The sequence below is a fragment of the Crinia signifera genome, chromosome 7 (genome assembly GCF_055691185.1).
Source record: "Crinia signifera chromosome 7, ASM5569118v1, whole genome shotgun sequence".
NCBI lineage: Eukaryota > Metazoa > Chordata > Amphibia > Anura > Myobatrachidae > Crinia > Crinia signifera.
The window spans coordinates 132,692,765-132,715,007 of NC_139223.1; the positions used below are offsets into that span (position 1 = coordinate 132,692,765).

The window sequence follows — 22,243 nt, forward strand, 5'->3', positions numbered from 1 at the left end:
GTGCTGACAGCTATTCACCATATGGAAGCATTTAAATAAATAAATAATAAATGTGAAGAGATGGCAGAGAACTGCAGGCGGGGCACGTTATGACTTTTTAGAATTGGATCCTGTGGAAAGTTATGTAAGGACTGTTTTGCCCAGGGCCTAGAGTGCTGTTAAGACAGCTTTGCCTCTGCCCACATTGACATCAATATAGGTCTTATATATGGGAAAAGACGGTGTGAGGTTTGGCAAGTACCAACAAGTATAACCAAAAATCACACCCTAGGCCCTAGATGAATTAATTGTATAGAAGAACCAAGCAGCTGTTAGAAAGGTTGCCAAACAATTATTAAATAGAAAAAAATAAAATAAACAATGCGCATCAATCAGTATTCTAGTAAAAACATATGAGAGACAATGCTGTAGCTATTATAAAATTGCCAGAACGTATTATTTTCATAATATATCAATAAGATATTAGAATCCATATATATGAAATAGGGATGAGCGGGTTCGGATCCTAGAGATCCCAACCCCCCAAAACTTTGATGGGTCCCCGCCATTTTTCGAGTCCAAAACGAGGCAGAACGTCATCTTCCCGCTGTCGGATTCTCGCGAGACCGCAAGATATATACTTCCCGGCGCTCAGCGCCATTTTCAAAGACGCTGGTGATTTCAGACAGCACGGATGTGTCCATGCTGTCTGCTGAGGAGGGGAGGGAATCCTGCAGGGAGGGGGGCTGAGGGGGGTGATTTAAGCATAGAAGGGACTGCTACAGAGGGGGTTGCATTATTTTAATAAAATATATATTTTTTAAAGCAAAACAAAATATATATATTTTTTTAATTACTGCTGCCAGTGTATTATTAGGATAAGTCCAGGGTGCCCACATGTGTGCTGTATCAGTCCAGGGGGGCCCACATGTGTGCTGTATCTGTCCAGGGGTGCCCACATGTGTTCCTTATCAGTCCACGGGTGCCCGCATGTGTCCCGTATCAGTCCAGGTGTGTGCCGTATAATTCCTTGGGTGTCCCCATGTGTCCCGTATCAGTCAAGGGGTGCTCCCTTGTGTGCTGTATAGTACCATGGGTGCCCCCATGTGTCCCGTGTCAGTCCAGGGGTGCCCGCTTGTGTGCCATAAAATACCATGGGTGCCCCATGTGTCCGTCACAGTCCAGGGGTGCCCACATGTGTCCTGTATCAGTCCGGGGGTGCCCGCATCTGTGCCATATAATTCCAGGTGTGCCCCCATGTGTCCCGTATCAGTCCAGGGGTGCTCGCATCTGTGCCGTATTATTACAGGTGTGCCCCCATGTGTCCCATATTAGACCAAGGGAGTTGCCCTTTTTTTAATGAAAAGAAAAAAAAAGTGTTTTTTTTGTTTTGTTTTTTTACTGCAAGGGCTGTTAAGTGTGCTGTATTAAAAGAATGAAAGTTTTTCTTTTTCTACTACAGGAATGTCGCCATGTCTGCCGTATAATTCCATGTCTGTCGCCATGTGTGCCGTATCAGTCCAGGTATGCCGCCATCTGTGCCGTATAATTCCATGTGTGCTGTATCAGGTCAGGGGTGCCCGCATGTGTGATGCATAATTCCTGGGGTGAGCCAAGTGTGTCATATAATTCATGGTTTGCTGCAAAGTCTGCTTCATAATTCATGGGGTGCTGCTAAGTGTGCTGTATTAGTTCAGGGGTGATGCTAAGTGTGCCGTATCAGTCCAGGGGTGAGCCAAGTGTGCTGTATAATTTCTGGGGCGCTGCTAAGTCTGCTGTATCAATCCAGGGCTGCTGCCATTTTTTTATTAAAAGAGTAACTCTTTTTACTGCAGGAGTGTCACTATGGACCTTATTCTGGTTCGGTCGGCCAAACGTGCGTACGTTCCGTATCACCGTACGTTTCCCGTACGCGGACGTTGAGCGAAAGTCCACCCACAAAACATCCGCATACAAACGGTCACAAACACCGACAAAGGGGAGTGGCGTACAATTGAGCGTACGCCACCGTACACGGACGGATCTCCTCCTGGACACTGACAACTGGCGTACAACAGATCGTACGCCACCGTATACGGACGGCTCTCGTCCGTTTTCACACCGACATCTTACGGCTATCTGAGCGTTCGCCACCTTGCACGGACGGGTCTCGCCTGTTTTCAATGGAAAACTCAGCGTATGTCACCGATCGTGAGAGTGAGCGTACGTCCGTGCACGCTGGCATACCCTTCACATATATGGCCCTGTTAATCTAGCCTTTCAACTATGATTAAGCCAATTAAATGAATTATTCTAATTGTTCATCAATTATTGTTTTCTATTACCTCAATTGTCTACCTTAATGAACAGCCTAATAAAAATACATTTTAACTAAATAGTGGCCATGGCCTTAAAACATTGCTGAAACATCCTTGTAGCTGTTAGATGTGTTTTATGTATTTTTATCATAATTAAAAAAAAACTATGTTTGTATAAGAGTGAAAAGGTTGACACATGTCGACTTGTGTAGATTGAGTGTGCTGCTGTTAAAGTATATGAAAACACTTACTGAATGTGTATAAATGGTTACAAAATAACTACCGTGGCATATATAAGCAGGTCTTAAAATGATTCTTACCTTAAATTAAACAAACCTTTACATGTAGAGAAGTGTAGAAAGATATGCTTCCAATGTGTTTGAGTGCTGTGTGTGGCTTGCAGGTAGTGAAATAATGGTTTGGACTTAATAGACTGCAGCATTGCTTATTACATTCAGGTGTATGTGTTTGAGTAGTAATCAGCATTAATTAGCAGACCCAGGCGTCCGCTCTCATGCGGTATATGTAGGGGTGGTCTGGAGGTGGCGGTGGCGGCCGCCTGTTTTGTGTCCGAAATGCACGGTGCTTTCGCCGATCGAGCGGTAGTAGCACCGTACATTTTTTGTGCACACCCCTGTGTACGCCCATGTTTACGCCCAGTTTCCCTCATTATTTCGGCCGCTCCCCTCAACACGTTCATATGCCGCCCACAGGTTTTTTCGCACGGAAAGACCCGTCCGTGAGCATTGTGGAGTCGTCGCGCCTGCGCATTGCGAAAGGTACGCATGCGCAGATCAAAAAAAAATCCCTGGAACGTACGCGTACGGCCCAACCGCCCGAACCAGAATAACCCCCTATGTGTGCTGTATAATTCCATGTGTGCTGTGTCAGTCCAGGGGTTCCGCCATCTGTGCCGTATAATACCATGTGTGCCGTCATGTATGCTGTATTAGGTCAGGGGTGCCACCATCTGTCATGTATAATTCCTGGGGTAAACCAAGTCTGCCGTATAATTCATGGGGTGCTGCCAAGTGTGCTTTATTAGTCCAGGTGTGCCGTATCAGTTCAGGGGTGATACTAAGGGCCTTATTTTAGTTCACTCTTTCTGACAAAATCCTTCTTAGATGGGCAAAACCATGTGCACTGCAGGTGGGGCAGATGTAACTTGTGCAGAGAGAATTAGATTTGGGTGGGGTTTTACTTCAAAGTGAGATCTATATTGCAGTGTAAAAATAAATCAGCCAGTATTTTCCCTTCAGAAACAAAATAACTCACCCAAATCTAATTGTCTCTGCACATTTTACATCTGCCCCCCTGCAGTGCACATGGTTTTGTCCATCTAAGAAGGATTTTGTCAGAAAGTGTGAACCAAAATAAGGCCCTAAGTGTGCCATATCAGTCATGGGGTGCTATTAAGTGTGCCGTATCGGTCTAGTGTTTGTGCAGCCCACTTGTGTCGTTTATCATAGTTATCCAGCTACTTCGGTGCAACCTTTTGGCCAAAAATGGATGCTATTGAGGTTAATAATAGCGTAGGAGCAAAAAAATAAATAATTTCTGTGATTTTAGTGTTTTTTATGTTTTTTTTTTTTTTTTTTTAAATCAAAACCCAAAACGTTGAGGGGGTGTTTTGCCAAAACCCAGTAGAATCCAAAACCTGAAGGTAATCAGAACCCAAAATGCGAAAAGTGGCCATTGCACATCCCTAATATGAAAGGTCATGGGACACTTCTATCAAAAGTTATAAAGGTGGTAAGACTTCTCTTTGATAGCCACCTTAATATTATACAACAATGGTGGGCCAGGCAAGCTCCAGGGGCCCGCAGAGTCCTAATGTTACACAAAAACAGTAAATAAGGTGATAAAGGAATAAGGACAGTGGACTTGAGTAATAAATCCCATAATCTGAAAGTGAGGGAGAAAATGTTAATCCCTAAACTCCCAAAATGGAACCTTGGCAAATTTCCCCAAATATTATGCTAAATAAACTAGCACAATGTAAAGGGGGTTGTGGATGCTTCAAAATGGGGGTAAGAGGCATAGGCGCCGAAACCGTGGGTGCTCCGGGGCCCGAGCACCCACGGAAAAAGTGAGGAGCACCCACGGAAAGTGAGGAGCACCCATGGAAAGTGAGGAGCACCCACGGCACGGGCCACGGCAGCGGGATCCCAGCAGCGGATATGTGGTCAGCAGCAGGGGACCCTGTGGCGGATGGGAACTAGTAGCGGTAGTCTGGGGGGGGGGGGGGGGGGGGATGATAGTCTGGGAGGGAGCACCCACCAGAAAAATCGTAAATCGGCGCCCCTGGTAAGAGGGGAGGGTATGGGCCCAGGTTTCCTACTAAATCTATCCCATATTATGCCTGTGGCATACTATTGCGTCGGGATGTTTTTAAGCACCAGTCCCAATGTTTTTCAACACTGGACAGCCTGTGTAAATTTAGACAAAAGGTGCATACACACGGATAGATTTGGCAAATGATCTGGGCATTCCCGACCGATCAAAACGACCAATCGCTCAAATCATTCCGTGTGTATGAACAATATTGATGCCGATGCGCGTAGCCACCGGTCGTTGATAGAGGTCTATGGCCGGTGCAAGGCACCGGAGCGCCCCAGGCAAGGGGGGGTGGGGCGCCCCAGGCAAGGGGGGGTGGGGCGCCCCGGTGCCTACGGGGGGGGGGTACCTGCGGCGCTTTGTGATCTGGCGGCGGGGTCCCTGCAGTGATGCGCGCAATCCGGCAGCCAGGCGGCGGCGCGGGAAGCGCTGATGGGTTTGAAAACTCGCCGCACGCTGATTGGCATGCAGAATGTTTTCAAACCCAGCAGCGCTTCCCGCGCCGCCGCCTGGCTGCCGGATAGTGTGGATCACTGCAGGGACCCCGCCGCCAGATCACACAGTGCCGCAGGTACCCGCCACGGACACCCCTGCAGCCTCCATGCGAGAGGCGAAGTGCCGCCCTCCAGTGGCTGGCGCCCTAGGCAAATGCCTAGATTTGCCTAGTGGTGGCGCCGGCCCTGGTCTATGGTCTTTCATGCATGCAGAAAGACCATAGACCAATCTTTTGCAATATGTACCAATTGTTTCATGTGTATGCACGATGAATGATTTGGTAAAGCTGATTGACTGGCTCCCCTCCACCATCATTAAAGATCAATCGTTCATGTGTTATCGTTTGTACAATCGTTCACTATTTGACACCAAATTGTTTGTCCAGGAGTTCTGAGGAAATTGTTAATGATATTGGATAGTTTGCTAAATCTTTCCATGTGTACGCACCTTAACTCACACTGACCATTGGATACGGACACCGGGGTCCAGTAAGTCTGCATCCAACAGCTGTGAGCGGTTGCTGGTATTTTTAAAGGATATCATTGGATTTGTAAGAAAATCATTGGGTTTACATACAAATCTGTATTAGGCCTATTGTTATAATGTATTTAGACAATGAGCTATTTTCAACCTTTGTGAACACGGACATGACCCAACACACATCTCCAATGTAATAGTAATGTGTACAGCCAAAATGACTAGACTGTTAGAGAATGTCTCAATAGCTCTGGGTAAATGCTACAGATTGCTATGTTTGGATGTGTACTCTTAATCTTCAAACCAGTACATAATAAAATTGAAGAGCAATTTACTTACCTCCTCTCCATCGGTTTAATTCCATCTCAAGATGCTGTATAATATTCTTAAGTGTTTGATTTTTATTTTTCTCCTTCTCATATTTTTTCTTCCACTCCTCAGCAGTGAGCTCCAGATTGACGCACACAGTGTTCTTAATGGTCTTGGCTCTGTAGAAAAAAAAAAAAAAGGTTAAAAGGACAGAAAACCAAGATTCACTGAGGCACAGTATGGAAACGGCCGTACCGCTGCCCAAACATGAGCGTGGACTTTGTCTCGGCCTCATTGAAGATGGATGGGGAGCAGCAGATTATAATGGTTGTCCGGCAGTTCCCGCCCAGAGAATCCTGGAGTATCCTTGTCATTTTACTGTCTCTGTATGGGACGTGGGTTTTCTACAACACAAATAAAGGGAATGATCGCTGTTGGATCTGAAAGAAAAGCTGCACATCTTCACAGAGCTTATATTGTTGAACAGTATTCTGTTACCAGTAGCACAAATTGTATAATTATATGTATGTATTTTTTTTTCTCTCTCTCTGTTCTCAGGACCTTATTCAGGTCCGTTCGAACCAGTGCTTCGTTCACACGGGGACCAATGTTTTATTAATGCGAATGCGCATTTCTGCATGTGCATACGCAGGGTTCGTGCACCCACTGCGGACAGTGTTTGCCGGGTGCACGCACCCAGGATATCGGGCAGGAGGTGAAGAGGGGTGTGTGGCGGCTCCATAAGCATATGGGAATGGCCAGCGTTTCATTGGCGTTCCCATGAAAACACTGGGCATTCTCATGCTAATGAGGCCGTGATGCGGGTGCAGGGGACAGGCGGCTGACATCACCGGATGTCAGCTGCCTGCCCATTTCCTTCAGAACATGCACGCATATATAAGGTTGCCTAAGAGCAACCTTACATATGTGTGCACGTTCCACATCATTTGCGACCATCGAATGATGTGGGTGTCACCCCGCAGGATGCAAAGGGATGTTTATGTAAAGGAACGAAGGTGCGTAGGAACGCCCCTTGCGAATGGTGGGCCAGCGTACCACCATTCGCAAAGCGGGGTTAGGTTGACGCACAAGGATGCAAATTCGCATCCAAGTGAATCAACCAGAATAACCCCCTCAGTGTGCAGAGCGGTCTGCAATGTGCGGGGCAGCTTCCACGCAGCCTGGCACCACTGGTGGCAGTTTAACTAAATGCATATAATACACTCGCAGAGACACAACATATGAAATGCAAACTTCCGCTCTGCACTGGTTCCCTTGTGAGCAAATAGTCCTACATCTGAAATACTTTTTTATAACAGATCTCTTATATATTTAGCCAGATGTGTCAATCGTGCGTGTATAACGCTGGGTGGAGTTACACAGTCAACTCAGCCCCCGCCCAGCGCTATACACACACAAGCCGCATATCCCCTTGTCCGAGGCAAAAGTGAACCCGCACCCCCAAACCCCCCCCCAATACACACAATACATATAGAAAGAGATGTGAGTGACTGACAGCAGGAGGAGGGAGACAGATGAGCTGCTGCCATACACACATGGGGACAGGATTACAGCATCACTTCCGGTGTGTGCAGCAGCAGCCTGAGTCGGGTGAAAGGGGGAAGATTGCGGCGTCCTCTGCCACCACAGCCGCTGCCCGGTAAGTCGGTCGCGCTGGGAAGCCGCTTATCAGCCGGAACATGGGTGAGGCGCAGAGTGTGGGAGCTGCATCTCCACCCGCACCGCCCCCCCCCCCCTTTCCCGGCAGCATCTCCACCCGCACCCATCTCCCCCCCACCGTCCCGGCAGCATCTCCACCCACACACCACCTCCCCTCCCGGCAATATCTCCGTCCGCACCCCCACCCGGCAGCATCTTCACCCGCTCCACCAAGGCCCGGCAGCATCTCCACCCGCACAACACCCCCCCTCCCCGTAGCATCTACACCCGCACCCACCCCCCCCTCCTCATCTCCCGGCAGCATCTCTGCACACACCCCCTCCTGGCAGCATCTCCACCTGCACCCCCCCCCCCCACCCCGCCACTCCCCACCCCCAAGCACCTATCCCCCCCATAGCACCCTACCCTTAAATTTGAATTGGTAACTGTGCTATGCCTGAGACATCGATGGCCAGAATCTAGCTCATGGCTCTTTCCATATACTCACCGTTCCCTCGGCCAGAGCAGAGATGACATTGCCCAGTGCAGATAAAGATTTATTGATGTTCTTTGCTTCATCCAAAACTGCTCCCTCAGCTCCGGTTTTGCTGACCTGACAAATAATGTTAAAGCATCAGTGGTAATGTAATTCCTAAAAGGTATATAGAACATTATGATTGATGAACATATATTTGGAGTTCTCAAGGGGAAGGTGCAACAAGTGTTTAATTTAACACCCATGTCACATAAAGGTTAATGTGCGCTTATTTATAGAAAGAGAAGACACACTAAAGCATTAGTTATAATATCTAGGCCCTAGATTCTAGGGGGTTTTGTGGTCTAAAAGTAATATAACAATAAAAAAACTCCAGCCAATGAACTGATTAATGGACACTGTAGATCTGATTTGTCTAACAGTTCTCTGTAAAGAAGCGGCTTGTGGATATAAGGACATATCACCTTCTCGCTTCCCGCCAGATCCACCAGGTACAGTTTCCCACAAAGCTTCTTCTCGGTCTCAACATTTTCTTGTTTTATATTAATTAGGAAAATACTGTGACTTCTGGAGCTGTGTTCATTCATGTCTGCAAAGAAAAAGAGTATGCAGGTTGGTATTAGTCCCAGGGGCGGATCTAGACTTTTCTTCTAGGGGGGGCGGTTTACAGTTTAATCTTGACCCTTCCCCCTCCAATCCTGACTCCTCCCCTTCCCAGTCCTTCCTCCTCAAATTAGACAAAAACTTAATTCTCAAATTTTTACATAATTTGATTTTTTTTTTAAATTGACAATTTGGGGCACATTTTTTTTTCAGGGGGGGGGCATTATTTTATCTGTGTGAAAATTATTTATTCATTATACATTTATTGTGCATATCCAATGAAGTTAGTTGTGCACTGACTTACAGACAACTTCACCGGCGTCTGCAGTAGTGCAGCTGCGGGACCCCAAAACTGTCTAAAGCACAGAGCGCACCTCAGCCCTGGCTGGCCTGAAGCCTTGGCACTCCCCGGCATCTCCCCCATGCCTGCTTCTTGCTCAATGCCCCGTGACCTCCTCCTCCTTCAGCTGCACAGAAGTCAATGCTGTGGCCAGATGCCCGGGACCTTCATTGCTGCAGGAGGACTCTTCGCCGCCCCTCGGGCACCTCAGCAGTAGCTGACCCAGCTCTTCACAATACAGGCAGCTCCCCACCACCCCACAGCTTCAGACCGCCAGAGGAGCCCACTGCAGGAACAGCCGGGATATTCACATTTGCTGGCTGACCGCAGGTCTCCGTCGTCTGCAGCTTAGAAACTTAGATGGCTTCAGGCATTTATACTGCACCTGGCCACCAGGAGGCTGCACCCACGGCCGCCGCTATCTTTAGCGGCCGTCCGTGGACACCAGCAGTGGCCGGAGCAGGTCCTACATCTTCAGCCCAGTGCAAGGGTAGAGCTAGACTTTATTTTTCTAGGTGGGGGACCGCCCACTTCGCCCCCCCTCCTGTATCCATCCATGATTAATCCTGGTCTTATTGATCTATCAGAACTTCTGAAGCACCATGCTTGTAATACACTACTCTTTAATGGATGCAATTAGAAAGGAGGAGGCTAGGATGAACTAAAGTATAGTTGCGTGTGAAATCAGGTGTGTTTTGGCCAGGGTAAGAATCATACAGATGTAGCCACACTCATCGTTTCTGTGCCGATTGCCACTGTCAGCTCCTGCGGTGTTTGGTGCGATCCCATCGCCATGTACATGCCTCTAATTCACTCCTGCGGCTCATATTGCAGTATGGTGAGTCTGCACTGTGGATGCGAAATGGGTGCTCCAAAGCCGCTCCGTGTGTATGGGCCAGTGATGAGCGGTGAGCATTGAATATCACTGGCCGCCAACGCTCAGTGTGTATGCACTGAGCGATTTTCAGGACAGCAATTCTCACATCATCGCTGTCCATACACGCTGTGCAAAATCACCCAGTGTGTATGGACCTATACAGTGATAAACAAGAGGCAATTGTATGACCAAATCTGATAAAGAGCTGGCGGTTGTGCCAAGGCTGAGATGCATGCCCAGCTCACAACTGGTCACCATACTGTAAGAAATACAAATATGAAGATGGAAGCCTTGTTACTGTGAAGGCAGATGTCAAATGATATATTTATAATGAACAATATAGATGACTTACTAGTGACAGCGACGTGTCTGTTTGTCTTTCCCTCATCAATTACGTCCATCACTTCTTCTGGGCTGGACACAAACCGCTCTGTGCAGCCCTAAATTCAAAATATTACATGTGAGAAACACATACGTCACACTTGTCTGAATTACACAATGGGCCTGATTCAGACCTATTAGCATGGCTGCTCATTTTTGAAGCCCATCATTCAGGTATATCCTGCACTGCCAGTGTGAAGTCCTGCCTGCGAACTACATAGCACAACTTGTGAAATATCTCAGGCCTGCAAATAGCTGCATGATGCCTATATGATGTGGGCCTGATTCAGGTTCATTCACAAAAGCAATATCTCTTTCCAAAGGACAGAAACCATGTGCACTGCAGGTGGGGCAGATGTAACATGTGCAGAGAGAGTTAGATTTGGGTATGGTTTTACTTCAAACTAATATCTATATTAATGCGTAACAATAAAGCAGCCAGGATTCACCCTGCACAGAAACAAAATAACACCCAAATCTAACTCTCTGTGCACATGTAACATCTGCCCCCCTGCAGTGCAGCAGGGTTTTGTTCATTGGAGAAAGAATTTGCTTTTGCAAGTGAACCAGAATCATGCCCTGTGTGTTATGCCATTTGGATTGTACACACTGCGATTTGAACTACACCAGATTTTGACTACACTACAATAGTATGTAGCACAACAGCATGTGATGTAGCACAAAACAACCTGCATGCACATACTATGTCGCCTTGCGATATTGACTACGCGGGAGAGAGGAAAAGAAACACTCTGTGATTTTAACTAGATGATTTGAACTACAAAGAGCAAATCGCACCCAATAATTGCACCGTGTGTAGGCATCATTACTCCGTGGCTGCAATTGATACAGGCTGATCAAGGCCGTAGCTGACATTACATGACTTCCCTGACACTCCCAAAACACAGCCAGTTACCACCAACAAATGCCATCTTTCTGTCAACACCTTGCAAACGTGCCAGCGATTAAAAAAAGTAGCAGGATTTTATCGCAGGACGGCCTAGCGTATGCGCATGGCCCAATATGTCCAAACACAAAAACGTCTACAATTGTACTTTAGCATTACCATTCAGCAGAAAGCATGATTTACATTGCAGGCTTGAGTCAGAAAATGAACCATAAGCAGACAGGGTGTGCCTCATTGGATCTCATCAGTGTATGTCAGGGTTACCGACTTTTCAATGCTCCTCTCCGGGAGGAGCCCGGAGAGGAGACTTTCCTTACCCGATCGGGGGGCGGGGGCTTGACGGTGACGTCATTAAGCCCCGCCCCCATGACGGGAAATCGTAGAAATGACTGATATCCATGGAGGGGGCGGGGCTAAAATGACGCGATTGTGCCATTTTAGCTCCGCCCCCTCCTCTGAGACCCGCGGATTTCGGCATTTACATGCCGCGATTCGGGGGGCTCAGGGGAGTCCCCCAGATTCCGGGAGGGTTGCCCACCCTTCCGGGGGACCGGGAGGGGGACCCGATTTTCGGGAGACTCCCGGGAATTCCGGGAGGGTCGGCAACCCTGGTGTATGTATGGCAAGCTTTAAAATGTTTACAAACAAGCTGACAAATAGAAGTGAGTTTAAACTGGGATTTGAGAAAACATGTCCCACCTTCACATAGGGCACACGGTTCTTATCTTCATGTACAGCCAGGTTTGTTTTAGACACTGCAGGGAAGAATGTGATAGGAAATGTAATTATGGGAACAAAGTGCCAGTACTGATTATTACAGAAAGAGATGCAATAAGCACTGGAGTCTCCCATTTGTTACAATAATCTTACTTTTATGGGATTGTTCAGGAGGTAGAATTGCATATTAGCACTAAATAGAGTATTGTTAATAAACTCCCATTCGTATATAGCCAGAAGACATTTTACATGTTCTGTACTGGGGGAATCATCACTTCAAAGTCTAGTGCAAGCAATCAAATTGGTTACAGTTTAATATACCAGCACAGGGGCAAGCAAGGGAATTTTCCAGGGGGGGTTCTCTCTTTCTCTCTATACAAACACACAAAGTTTGGGGAGGGAGGGGGCAGGGACAAAATTACACAGTTCTACTGGAATTGTATCATATTGGCTCTGATCCCTCCCCCATTTGGGGCAATTTGCCATGAGGGGGTGGGGTTTCGTAATAACTTTCCCATCTCTATCATCTGTCAGGGGGGTTCTGGGTACTAAGGAACACGTGCACTACTACAGCAGTCCCCCCAAAAAAACCTCCCACAGGAGGTGTTTACTTACCATCCAGTAAATCCCGTATTTTGTCCAAATAAATTTCAAAGTAAGAGACCTGAAAGTGGAAAATATTAATATATTAACAAAAGAAGCAATACATTAAACACTGTCCACTTTATGTTTTCACAAAATGAATTGAAGATTGCTCAAACTACTCTCAGTAAAGACTCAGATATTAAGTGGTGGCGCAATCAGGGTCCAGGCGCATTGTGACATTATAAGACAGATAGTCGGACTATAATGGTAAATGCAGTTTATGCGGATAAACACTCAAAATCTTACATATTGAATCTTGACTACAGATTGTCTCTTAATCGCACAGTGACCACAAGGCTACACTTTTTGGATTTTTCCGTGTGCAAACAGTAAGACAACAGACTACTTACAGGAGGAGAATTAATCACCTGCCTTATTTAGTTAGCCATTTTAATTACCTTTATATGGAATTCCAGGTTTTCATCCATTGAATAAATGTGATCAAATATGTCTGCAGCAATTCTTGGAATAATTCCCATGAGCTGAGGGTCGTGCAGCTTCCCCTTGGGGACAGAACAAAGCAGACATTTATTCATACAGAATCAGCCAGTGATGACACAGGCACACTTAATGCATGAGCACTTGTGGAGTCCTGGGCCCTAGGAAGTAAAGGAGCCCAATCTAGATGACAACTTAGCAGAAATTAAATTTGCCTCGATGTGCTGCCGTAATGCTCAGCTGCACACATCCCACAGTATTACACAAGTCGAATATCTATTTGCCTACACATCTCTATGAGCGAAAATTGACAATGTTGGTAGAAGTGTTATTTATTATGGTACTTGTGTATTATCACGGCGCCCCGATTTCCATCGTAGGGCATTGTACAACCACAAAATCGCGTCGCATGCGATATGATGGTATGCAATGCGATGCGATCGCATGCAATGCGATGCGACGTGATTGGACCCATTTTTAAGTTGTACAAGCACCCAAATGCCCCCCAGACCCGATTTTTGATTGTACACCCACCCTGATGGGTAATAAGTATGTTAAATGCCCCCCCACTATCAACGGTACGCGTCCTCCGACCTTTTCTTACCCCCACTATCCACGTCGGCGTGGAGTAGATTTTATATAGTGTGGCGAGCACAGCGAGCCACCGAGCCCGAAGCGTGTCGAACCCCGCGAGGGGACGCGGAATACGAGCCCGAAGCGTTGCGAGCCCCGCGAGGGGACGTGGAATACATGTTAAGTAATCCACGTCCGCTCGCCACGCTTCGGGCTCGTATTCCGCGTCCGCTCGGTTTTTTATGCTTAAAAGAGTCATTTCCACCTTTTTGCTTCTATGGAGTAAAGATACCACTATGAATGCGACATCGTCTCACACATCGTGAATATAGGTACGTACTATTGGTCACTCATAAAAAAACAACAATATGAGTTTACCCACACATCTTACCATTGTAAGGGGTCAATCCTATTAACTGTAAAGGGTGTGCGAGGTGCCGTTTTCATGGTGCTTTAAAACTGGCAATGGCACCCGATGTCACACCCTTTGCAGGCTTTTTTTAATTTTTTCTTCCCGAATTCACTCAAAATTGCTCGGTACCCTATGGGGCGTGAGCACTTTTTGTGCGTATTCTGGCCACCATAAAGTGATAAGCGGATACATTGCAATTAATAGGATTGACTCCTAAGTGAGGTACACCACCTCCACCTAACAGCTGTCAACCCGTATAAAACATAGCTTCTTTGTTTGGTTTCCGCACTGGATACTCCACTAATTTGAGTATTTGTCAATTTATTGTCAAGTGGAGTAAATATTTATAAGAGAAATCCAGATCCTGTTTAATCTAAGTTGTTAAGGAGGTTTCCATGGAGAAAAGGAAACTCAAACTTATTTATAGGCTGGAGGTGCTCCCCGGAGTCAGGGGTAAGTATATGTTTGGTCACATATACATCGCTAATATATATAGAAACATTTAACGCTCAGCATATTCTGAGCATACAGAATCTGTGCCGCTTGCCGTTTTCCTATTATATCAGCTCCGTTCGCAGTCAGGGATGCTGCTGAGCTTGTAACACATACCAACGGAGAGTACAAGTAATGTGCTCAGAGAGAGGCGGCAATCCGACTCTGACAGTAGTCCACATAGACCGCTGGACCGCGGTTACAGTATATAGACAGTTAGCGCTCAGTACATATTAAAGCTTATAGCAGTTTAGAATAGTTACGATTACGATTAGCTCCACCAAACATCAGCGGCTTGTTTGCTCGTGCAGGGGTTGAGTGACAGATGCATAGGCAGGTAGGGAAGACGCGTTTCGCCCCTCCCACGGGGCTTGATCACATCCTGACTGGATGAGCAGCAGAAGGAACTTTGGCCATCTTACTTTTTTCACTTGCGGAGGCTCTCCCCGATTCCCATATCCACCATCCTCTAAATTTATGATGGTGGGAGAATGAAAATTGGGTGAGATATAGACACTTGCAAGCTATTAGGTACTCTACTATCCCCCCTTTTTCTTCTATCTTTAGAAGTATTTATCTGTGACCTGATAACCATATACAGTGCCACATCACAGTCAAACTAAGACTGAACAACTCAACAAGGGGTCCCTGACTACACCTACAACTGTGATGAGTATAGTCATTTGATAATTTGTGTTATTTGAGATTATACAATTGTTACCTTCTTCAGTCACATCAGCTATTTGAGCTATATTGATGTGGACTAGCTGGCTACTTTTTGTTACAATATTTATTGATATATGACTTTTTGAAACTAAGTCTCATTTTGAGTACAGGTTATTGCTATTCTAACTTTCCTTTTGAAACTAACCAACACAGCGGCGAATTTCTGTGAGCTCCTGGCCTGATATTTGACATAGGTACTATATTGTGAGCTCTTGAATTTGCTCACTGAAGATTTTCTCTCATAGACAGGGACATTACGTTGAGCTGCAGTGCATATTTTAAACTTTAATTGTATAATTTGATTATTTTTTGTACTAATTTTTATATTAATCTAAGATTATTAAAAGCTAAGTTTTAAGCATTATCACTATCTCTACAGTCCCCTTTTTCCCTCGATTCTGTGATAACTATAGATAACCATATTTACATATACACATGTAAATACCCTAAGAGTGCCCCCACAACGAGTCTTCTTTTTCTCCATGTGACCAACCCGTATAAAACCACTGCTGGTTCAAAGATTCCTTTATACACACATAGGGCCTTATTCTAGTACACTCTTTGAGGCAAATTCCTTCTTAGCTGGACAAAACCATGTGCACTGCAGGTGGGGCAGATGTAACATGTGCAGAGAGAATTAGATTTAGATTAGAGTTATTTTGTTTCTGTGCAGGGGAAATACTGACTGCTTTATTTTAACACTGCAATATAGATTTCACTTTGAAGAAAAACCCCACCCAAATCTAATTCTCTCTGCACATGTTACATCTGCCCCACCTGCAGTGCACATGGTTTTGTCCAGCTAAGAAGGAATTTGCCTCTAAGAGTGAACTAGAATAAGGCTCATAGTACCATATACGAGTGTATATGTTCCACCTCTCTGGACAGTAAATTAGCATCTTACAAGAACAAAGAGTATTAAAGAAAATCTTCACCATTTCAAATCACATTGATCCACTAAGCCTTTACCAATCAGCTTACCAGTAGATACCATTTGTGAACAAATACTACTATAATCTGACAGATAGATGAACCCACACAGATTTTTTCTCTTAACCCTATTAAAGAAATTTGTCTGTGCTCTAATTCTGTAAAAATCTCTTTCAAGTACATACTGGTCTACACATTGTGTTGTTGTTGTTTTTTTTTTTAAATGTCCTTACACATAAATATGGGCAGCACAGATGGTCATGAGTTCAATTCCCACCATGGTATTAACTGTGCGGAGTTTGTATATTCTCCCCGTGCTTGCGTGGGTTTAACCCGGGTACTCCAGATTCCTCCCACAATCCAAAAATATACTGGTAGGTTAACTGGCTCCCAACAAAATTAACCCTAGAATGACTGTGTGTGCGTGTACATGTGGTAGGGAATATAGATTGTAAGCTCCACTGGGGCAGGGACTGATGTGAGTGTTCAAATATTCTCTTTACAGCGCTGCGGAATATGTGTGCGCTGTATAAATAACTGGTAATTAATAAATAATTAATATTATTGTCAATGAAGTATGCCAAAAGGGAACTAAATTCCACGCATCTGTCCTGGATAAGTACACATCTATTTAATTATAACCTACACAGAAATTTTCACATAAATATACTGTTTATTGATGTGATTTACATGCATGCTTATGTCCTCATTTTACTTTACATCCTGTGCAGTTTAAAAAGCCTTTGCATGTTTATGTAAGTGCCCAGGCAGATGCTGCCAGACATGTGCAAAATTCATTTTTTTTTTTTTTATATGACAATTTTTATTTGTTTAGTAATATGAATAACAAAGGATTCAACAATGGACATTTCATTATCATAGAGGAAAGCGTAAACCCAAACATACATCTTGAAAAAGACATACAAAGAATGGAAGTGATATATATGTGGTAGAAGGTTCTGTATCCGTACATAGTATTATTACCATTTTACCATGTTCAAACAATTGTAAATAAACAATATCTTGTAAGATTCTGTCTGGAAAGCCCCCTTTTTATTTTTTTTATTTTTATTTTTATTTTATTTATTTTTTATTTTTTTTAACCGTGAAAAAAGAATCTGGTGAACAAACATTGAAACTATAAGACACGTGGAAAAATATATTACGGTCCCATTTAAGAAGGCATCTTATCTCATAAAAATGAATGCAGCAACAGTCGCTATAGCCATCGCTGACTAAATATAATACACTGAACATATTTATTATAACACACATAAACATAAGCGAGGGGGGGAGGGAAGACAATGATGGGGATGGGGGGGGGGAGACATAAGACAAGTTCACACTTAGGGCCTTATTCAGATATGAGCTCAGTACAAATTTGTTTGGAAAATGGACAAAACCATGTGCACTGCAGGTGGGGCAGATGCAACATGTATAGAGAGAGTTAGATATGTGTGTTATTTTGTTTCTGTGCAGGGTAAATACTGGCTGCTATTCTTACACTGCAATTTAGATTTCAGTTTCAGCACACACCAGCCAAATTTAACTCTCTCTGCACATGTTACGTCTGCCCCACCTGTAGTGCACATGGTTTTGCCCTTTTTCCGAACATATTTGTACTGAGCTCAGATCTAATAAGGCCCTTAGTGTGGACATGACATGAATCATACCAGCACACAGTAGCAAATTGTAGTATAGTACAGCAGTTGGGTATCAAACCAACACTTCAAACTCTAGTATAAGAGGATGTAGAACCACGTGGATGCAAGAACCACGTGGTGGATTCGAAGATTCTTTGTATCTGGGTCTGGGTGGATTGGTCTAAATCTAAACTCAAAATGTAAAGTTCCCATTTTTTTATAATAACGTGTTGCGCCTTTCTCTAGATCTGAGAGGAGAGCCTGTCTTTCATAAAAAAAGAGGTTTAGGATCATCTTTTTCAGTTCAGCTATAGTAGGTGCACTTCTAGTAATCCAGTGGGTAAGAATCAGATTTTTTGCAGCAGTTAGGATAATTGTTAACACTGGGATAATCTGTGCCTGTTTTGTGCCAAGGTCCCATATATTACAGCACAGAAATAAACATGCTGCAGGGTTCTTTTGTAATCGCAATGTATAAACAGTGTTCGCATACTGGATCAGCTTATTCCAGAACAGTCCAATCCTCCACAAAATTATTTTTTTAATTGCTTTTTTCATTTATTTCGTTTAGAAATTACCAGAAATAATGATTCAATTAATGCCACAAACTCTTCAACATACTGTATTGAAAAGACAATTAATTTTCAATTTACTTTATTTAAGTCTGGTGAGTACATTTTATCAGCAGTCATTCGAATGGCTGACACATTTCAATAGGTAAAGAAAGGCCAATGAAATGCATTGTCCATAGTAATGAAAGAGAAAGCACAGCCAATGACAAGTAACATTAATACATTAGTCATTTCTGACTGGATGACTAGGTACAGAACTTTTGACTCCACTGAAAACAAATGAGGCTGGTGGTGCTATAGTGGAATCGAGTGGACATTCCCTGGATAACAGGGCATAGTGATTATTGCAGTTTCCAGCAAGTTTGTGTAGCAGATTGCCACATGTTCCTGGAAGATGTGGCTCCATGAAAATATAGACATTTTCTACTTCCATCTTTACATAAATAACGTCAATATTACATTATCTTTATATGTTATAGCAGCGGTTCTCAGTATGGGGTCGCGACTCCATGTTGCTGATCATCAGGCTGATGATTTTTTCTAATCTCAGTCAGTGATTCAAGGAGTCTGAAAAATCTGTTGAATTGTCTGTCACTTCAGACTCCTCCCATCATTTTGTGCCTCCACAATGCTGTCTGCTGACTACACATGTGATGTGATGACCTTCTGCAGTAACTTATTGGGGTTCTGGAATAATTTTTATTGTCTGATGGGGTCCCGGAGTAAAATAGGTTGAGGACCCCTGTGTTATAGTAATAATAATCATAATACTTAATCATTTCTTTTTTTACATGAATTCAAATTGTCCACTTCATTTCAATTGGCGAATCATTTCTATGGGATTCTTCTGCATGTTAAATTATTCTTTTAAAGGGAGAAGAAATCTCATTTGATTTTTCTGAAACATGTAAAAATAACTATTTGGGGATTGTCATTTTACTTTCACTTGAATAGATTTCCCCTACACTTAAGGGTGTATTCAATCTTGGATTCCGACTGTCGGAACGTTTAGACAGTCTGAATTCTGGCCAGTTTCACCCGGCTCGACAGTTTCTCAAATTCAATGTTCTGCCTGCCAAGTGGCAAAAAGGGGGCGTGTTGGTAAAAACGGACAGGGATTGTCGAGAAACTTTGATAATCCACGGCGGTTTCCGACAAAACAGATCCGACTGGTTTGAAAGTCGGATCTGTTTTGTCAAGATCCGCCTTCAATGCTGTTGGAAACGGCAGCATTGAATTGGCGGCGGGCGGTATGTCCCCGTTTGGAAATAATGCCCGGAAAATTCCCCTTAATAATGTAGAAATTCATCATACCCATGAAAGTATATACATCATTTTAATTATTTTCAGGATTTTTTTTGGTGTTGTTTATTTTTTTTTGGGGGGGGGGGGGGGGGGGGTTCCTTGAAAAATTTAAGATTTTTATAATGATTTGCACTGAGTACATTGTGTGACCTGCAAATGACCACCACGCCACTGTAGGGTTATAAAAATTTGCTGCATGCTGGGAATTTTTGTCCCACAACTGCCGGAAAACCACAGGTCAGCCAGCCCTACTGCAGAGGTGCTACACCACAGTTAGATAAGTGACGTGCTACAATAAGTGTGTTACCTCCATTGTGTGGGTTTTCCCGGATGACGTCTGTCCATAGGCAAAGATGGTTCCATTATAGCCATCCAAAACATCTGTGAAAATAAGAAATCCCTTGTTAATAATATTGTGATACACGTTTAAGTACAGAGACTTTTTATTCCAGCCTGTACATAGATTACTTCCTCCCTGAGCTCTATGTATTGCAATATGGAATTCCATTTCAAAGGAATCAACACATATACATTAAATGGGAATAAGTAAAGGTGCCCATACACTAGTAAGATTTATCTTCAGATCTGGCTGGTTGGAACAAAAACATGGTTATGGATGAGTGACAGTTTGTCAGTTTTCTAGCATCTCCAGCAAATGGTCAACTGTCATTTGCTCTCATCCATAACCAGGTTTTTGTTCCAACCAGCCAGATCTGAAGATAAATCTGCGTGTGTATGGCCACCTTTAGACTTAACATATTTCTCTAACTAGTTATATAGGTGACTGGCACTAGTTTCATTGTTAAGTGAAGATACTTACAACATCTAGAACAATATACCCGAGTATGAAGTATAAAACCTCTTTTATAACCACAATACCTGTTACACATTATAATCTGCCTAGAATCAATGTCTTCCAAATTGGAACTGGAGTTGGGCCATTGCTAGTTGACTTTATTTAGATACAGGCAATCATTTAAGGAAAGTCTCTTTTCTTAAATTATTGTACAGTATATGCTGAGTGTTCTTTCAGCTTTATGAACACATAATGATGAACTTCCCATTATTGCTTGTTCAGAACTGTACCAGGAAGAACAAACAGCCTGGCATAGGTTTAATTAAGCTGCATCAGCCTAAAATCTAATGGAAGTATTCGTTCTGCGGAAGTAGATGAACATAACCAAAAAGCCTTATTATGGTACTTGAGGGACTGGTCACATTACCAAAGTAATTATGCAGATATTGTCCTGAAAAATAAGTCAATTTTCACTATATTGTATACAGCCTAGTGTTCACAGACATAGTCAAACTCTCAAGTAAATACAGTGAAAATCTTAAGAAAATATAGTCGAGATTGTATAGTTCTGGGCTCTGGGGAGTTCAAGGGAAATCGCATAGTCAAAATCGTGCACAGACAAAATATTAAAGTGCATATGCACCTTAAAGTCCCATACATACAGGGGTAACTGGTCCAGGGAGGCTGAGGGATGTGCTTAAGTACGATCACTCAGCATCGCGTTACACCCGTGATGCACACTGCAATGTATGCTGGGCGATCTGTGCAGCGTGGGGCTTTGCCTATTGTTTATAGGCAAAGCCCTGCAATCTAGCAGGAAAGACAGTGTAAGCAGGGGACGCGCATCGCGGTCGCCCGGGGCTGTACACACAGAGCGATCAGCGATCCATTTCTAACAGATCTAGTCAGTTCACTAAAGAAATGGAGTAAAAATCCCCCCTCTTCAAAGGCACACTTACATCTCTGTGAGAAAGGTGCAAAATATCCGCTAATAATGCCAGCATCACTCACATTTGTTATATACATACAAATAAAAATTTTGTGTAAAAAAAAATAAAAATAAACTATATTTCCTATATAAGGAAAACATCCCAGGTCATTAAGATAAATACAAAATGTTGCTTGGCAATTTTGAAAAATTCACTTGGCACTAAAAGGTTTAAATGTAATTGGTTGACTTGGATTCTTCATCACAGAAATCTTTGTGGTACTTTTGGAAATATCTAAATTGTCCTTTATACAAGCCCAATACAAGAGCTCCCCTTCAGCATAAACTCAACTCATCATGGCTTCTTACATGCTCCGTCTGACAAAATGGTAGTCAAACCAGTGGCGGGACCATTTTCCCACTATGACTATAAAGTAACCCTTAAAACATTATCTAAATCAATTTATAGTTTCCCTTATAATACATACACATACATTATTTTTAAATATAATATAGAATATTTATTACCCCCCATGGAATATTGGATTGGTTTATTAAATAGTCCCAAATGCAACAAAGAATCAAATGCTTACACAGCTATTTGTGACTAAGCCCTATCATCAGACGGTTTAGGATTTCTTATGGGAAATTTTCATTTGAAATATGGTAAGTGATGTTGCTATTATGCCAGAATGAGCCATCCTAGATATTTTTCCAAACAACACCAGAGTTTCTAAAGGTGGAAGAACACCTGTTGCTATATGAACTGCTAGCTGCAAGAGTAAGCTCCATTTGTGGAATCAGAGAACACCCCCTCCCTTCTCCTGTCCCTCGACTTGTTTACAGAAAATGTTTTTTTTTTTTTAATCTTCAATATGGATTACTGCAAACAAATCAGGTTATTTTTTT

General features: G+C 43.6%; 1 protein-coding gene across 1 annotated transcript in view; it reads right to left on the reverse strand.

Annotated features, from left to right (window-relative positions):
* The window catches only part of KIF5C (kinesin family member 5C), a 75,512-nt gene that overhangs the window by 38,791 nt on the left and 14,478 nt on the right, over window positions 1-22,243 (reverse strand). The window contains exons 3-11 of the mRNA XM_083153841.1: window positions 19,918-19,991; window positions 12,918-13,022; window positions 12,490-12,538; window positions 11,857-11,912; window positions 10,222-10,309; window positions 8,514-8,638; window positions 8,062-8,166; window positions 6,150-6,298; window positions 5,925-6,073 (exon numbers count right to left, since the gene is read on the reverse strand). Coding sequence (XP_083009967.1) covers window positions 5,925-6,073; window positions 6,150-6,298; window positions 8,062-8,166; window positions 8,514-8,638; window positions 10,222-10,309; window positions 11,857-11,912; window positions 12,490-12,538; window positions 12,918-13,022; window positions 19,918-19,991 — 900 coding nt within the window. The remainder of the gene's footprint in view (window positions 1-5,924; window positions 6,074-6,149; window positions 6,299-8,061; window positions 8,167-8,513; window positions 8,639-10,221; window positions 10,310-11,856; window positions 11,913-12,489; window positions 12,539-12,917; window positions 13,023-19,917; window positions 19,992-22,243) is intronic.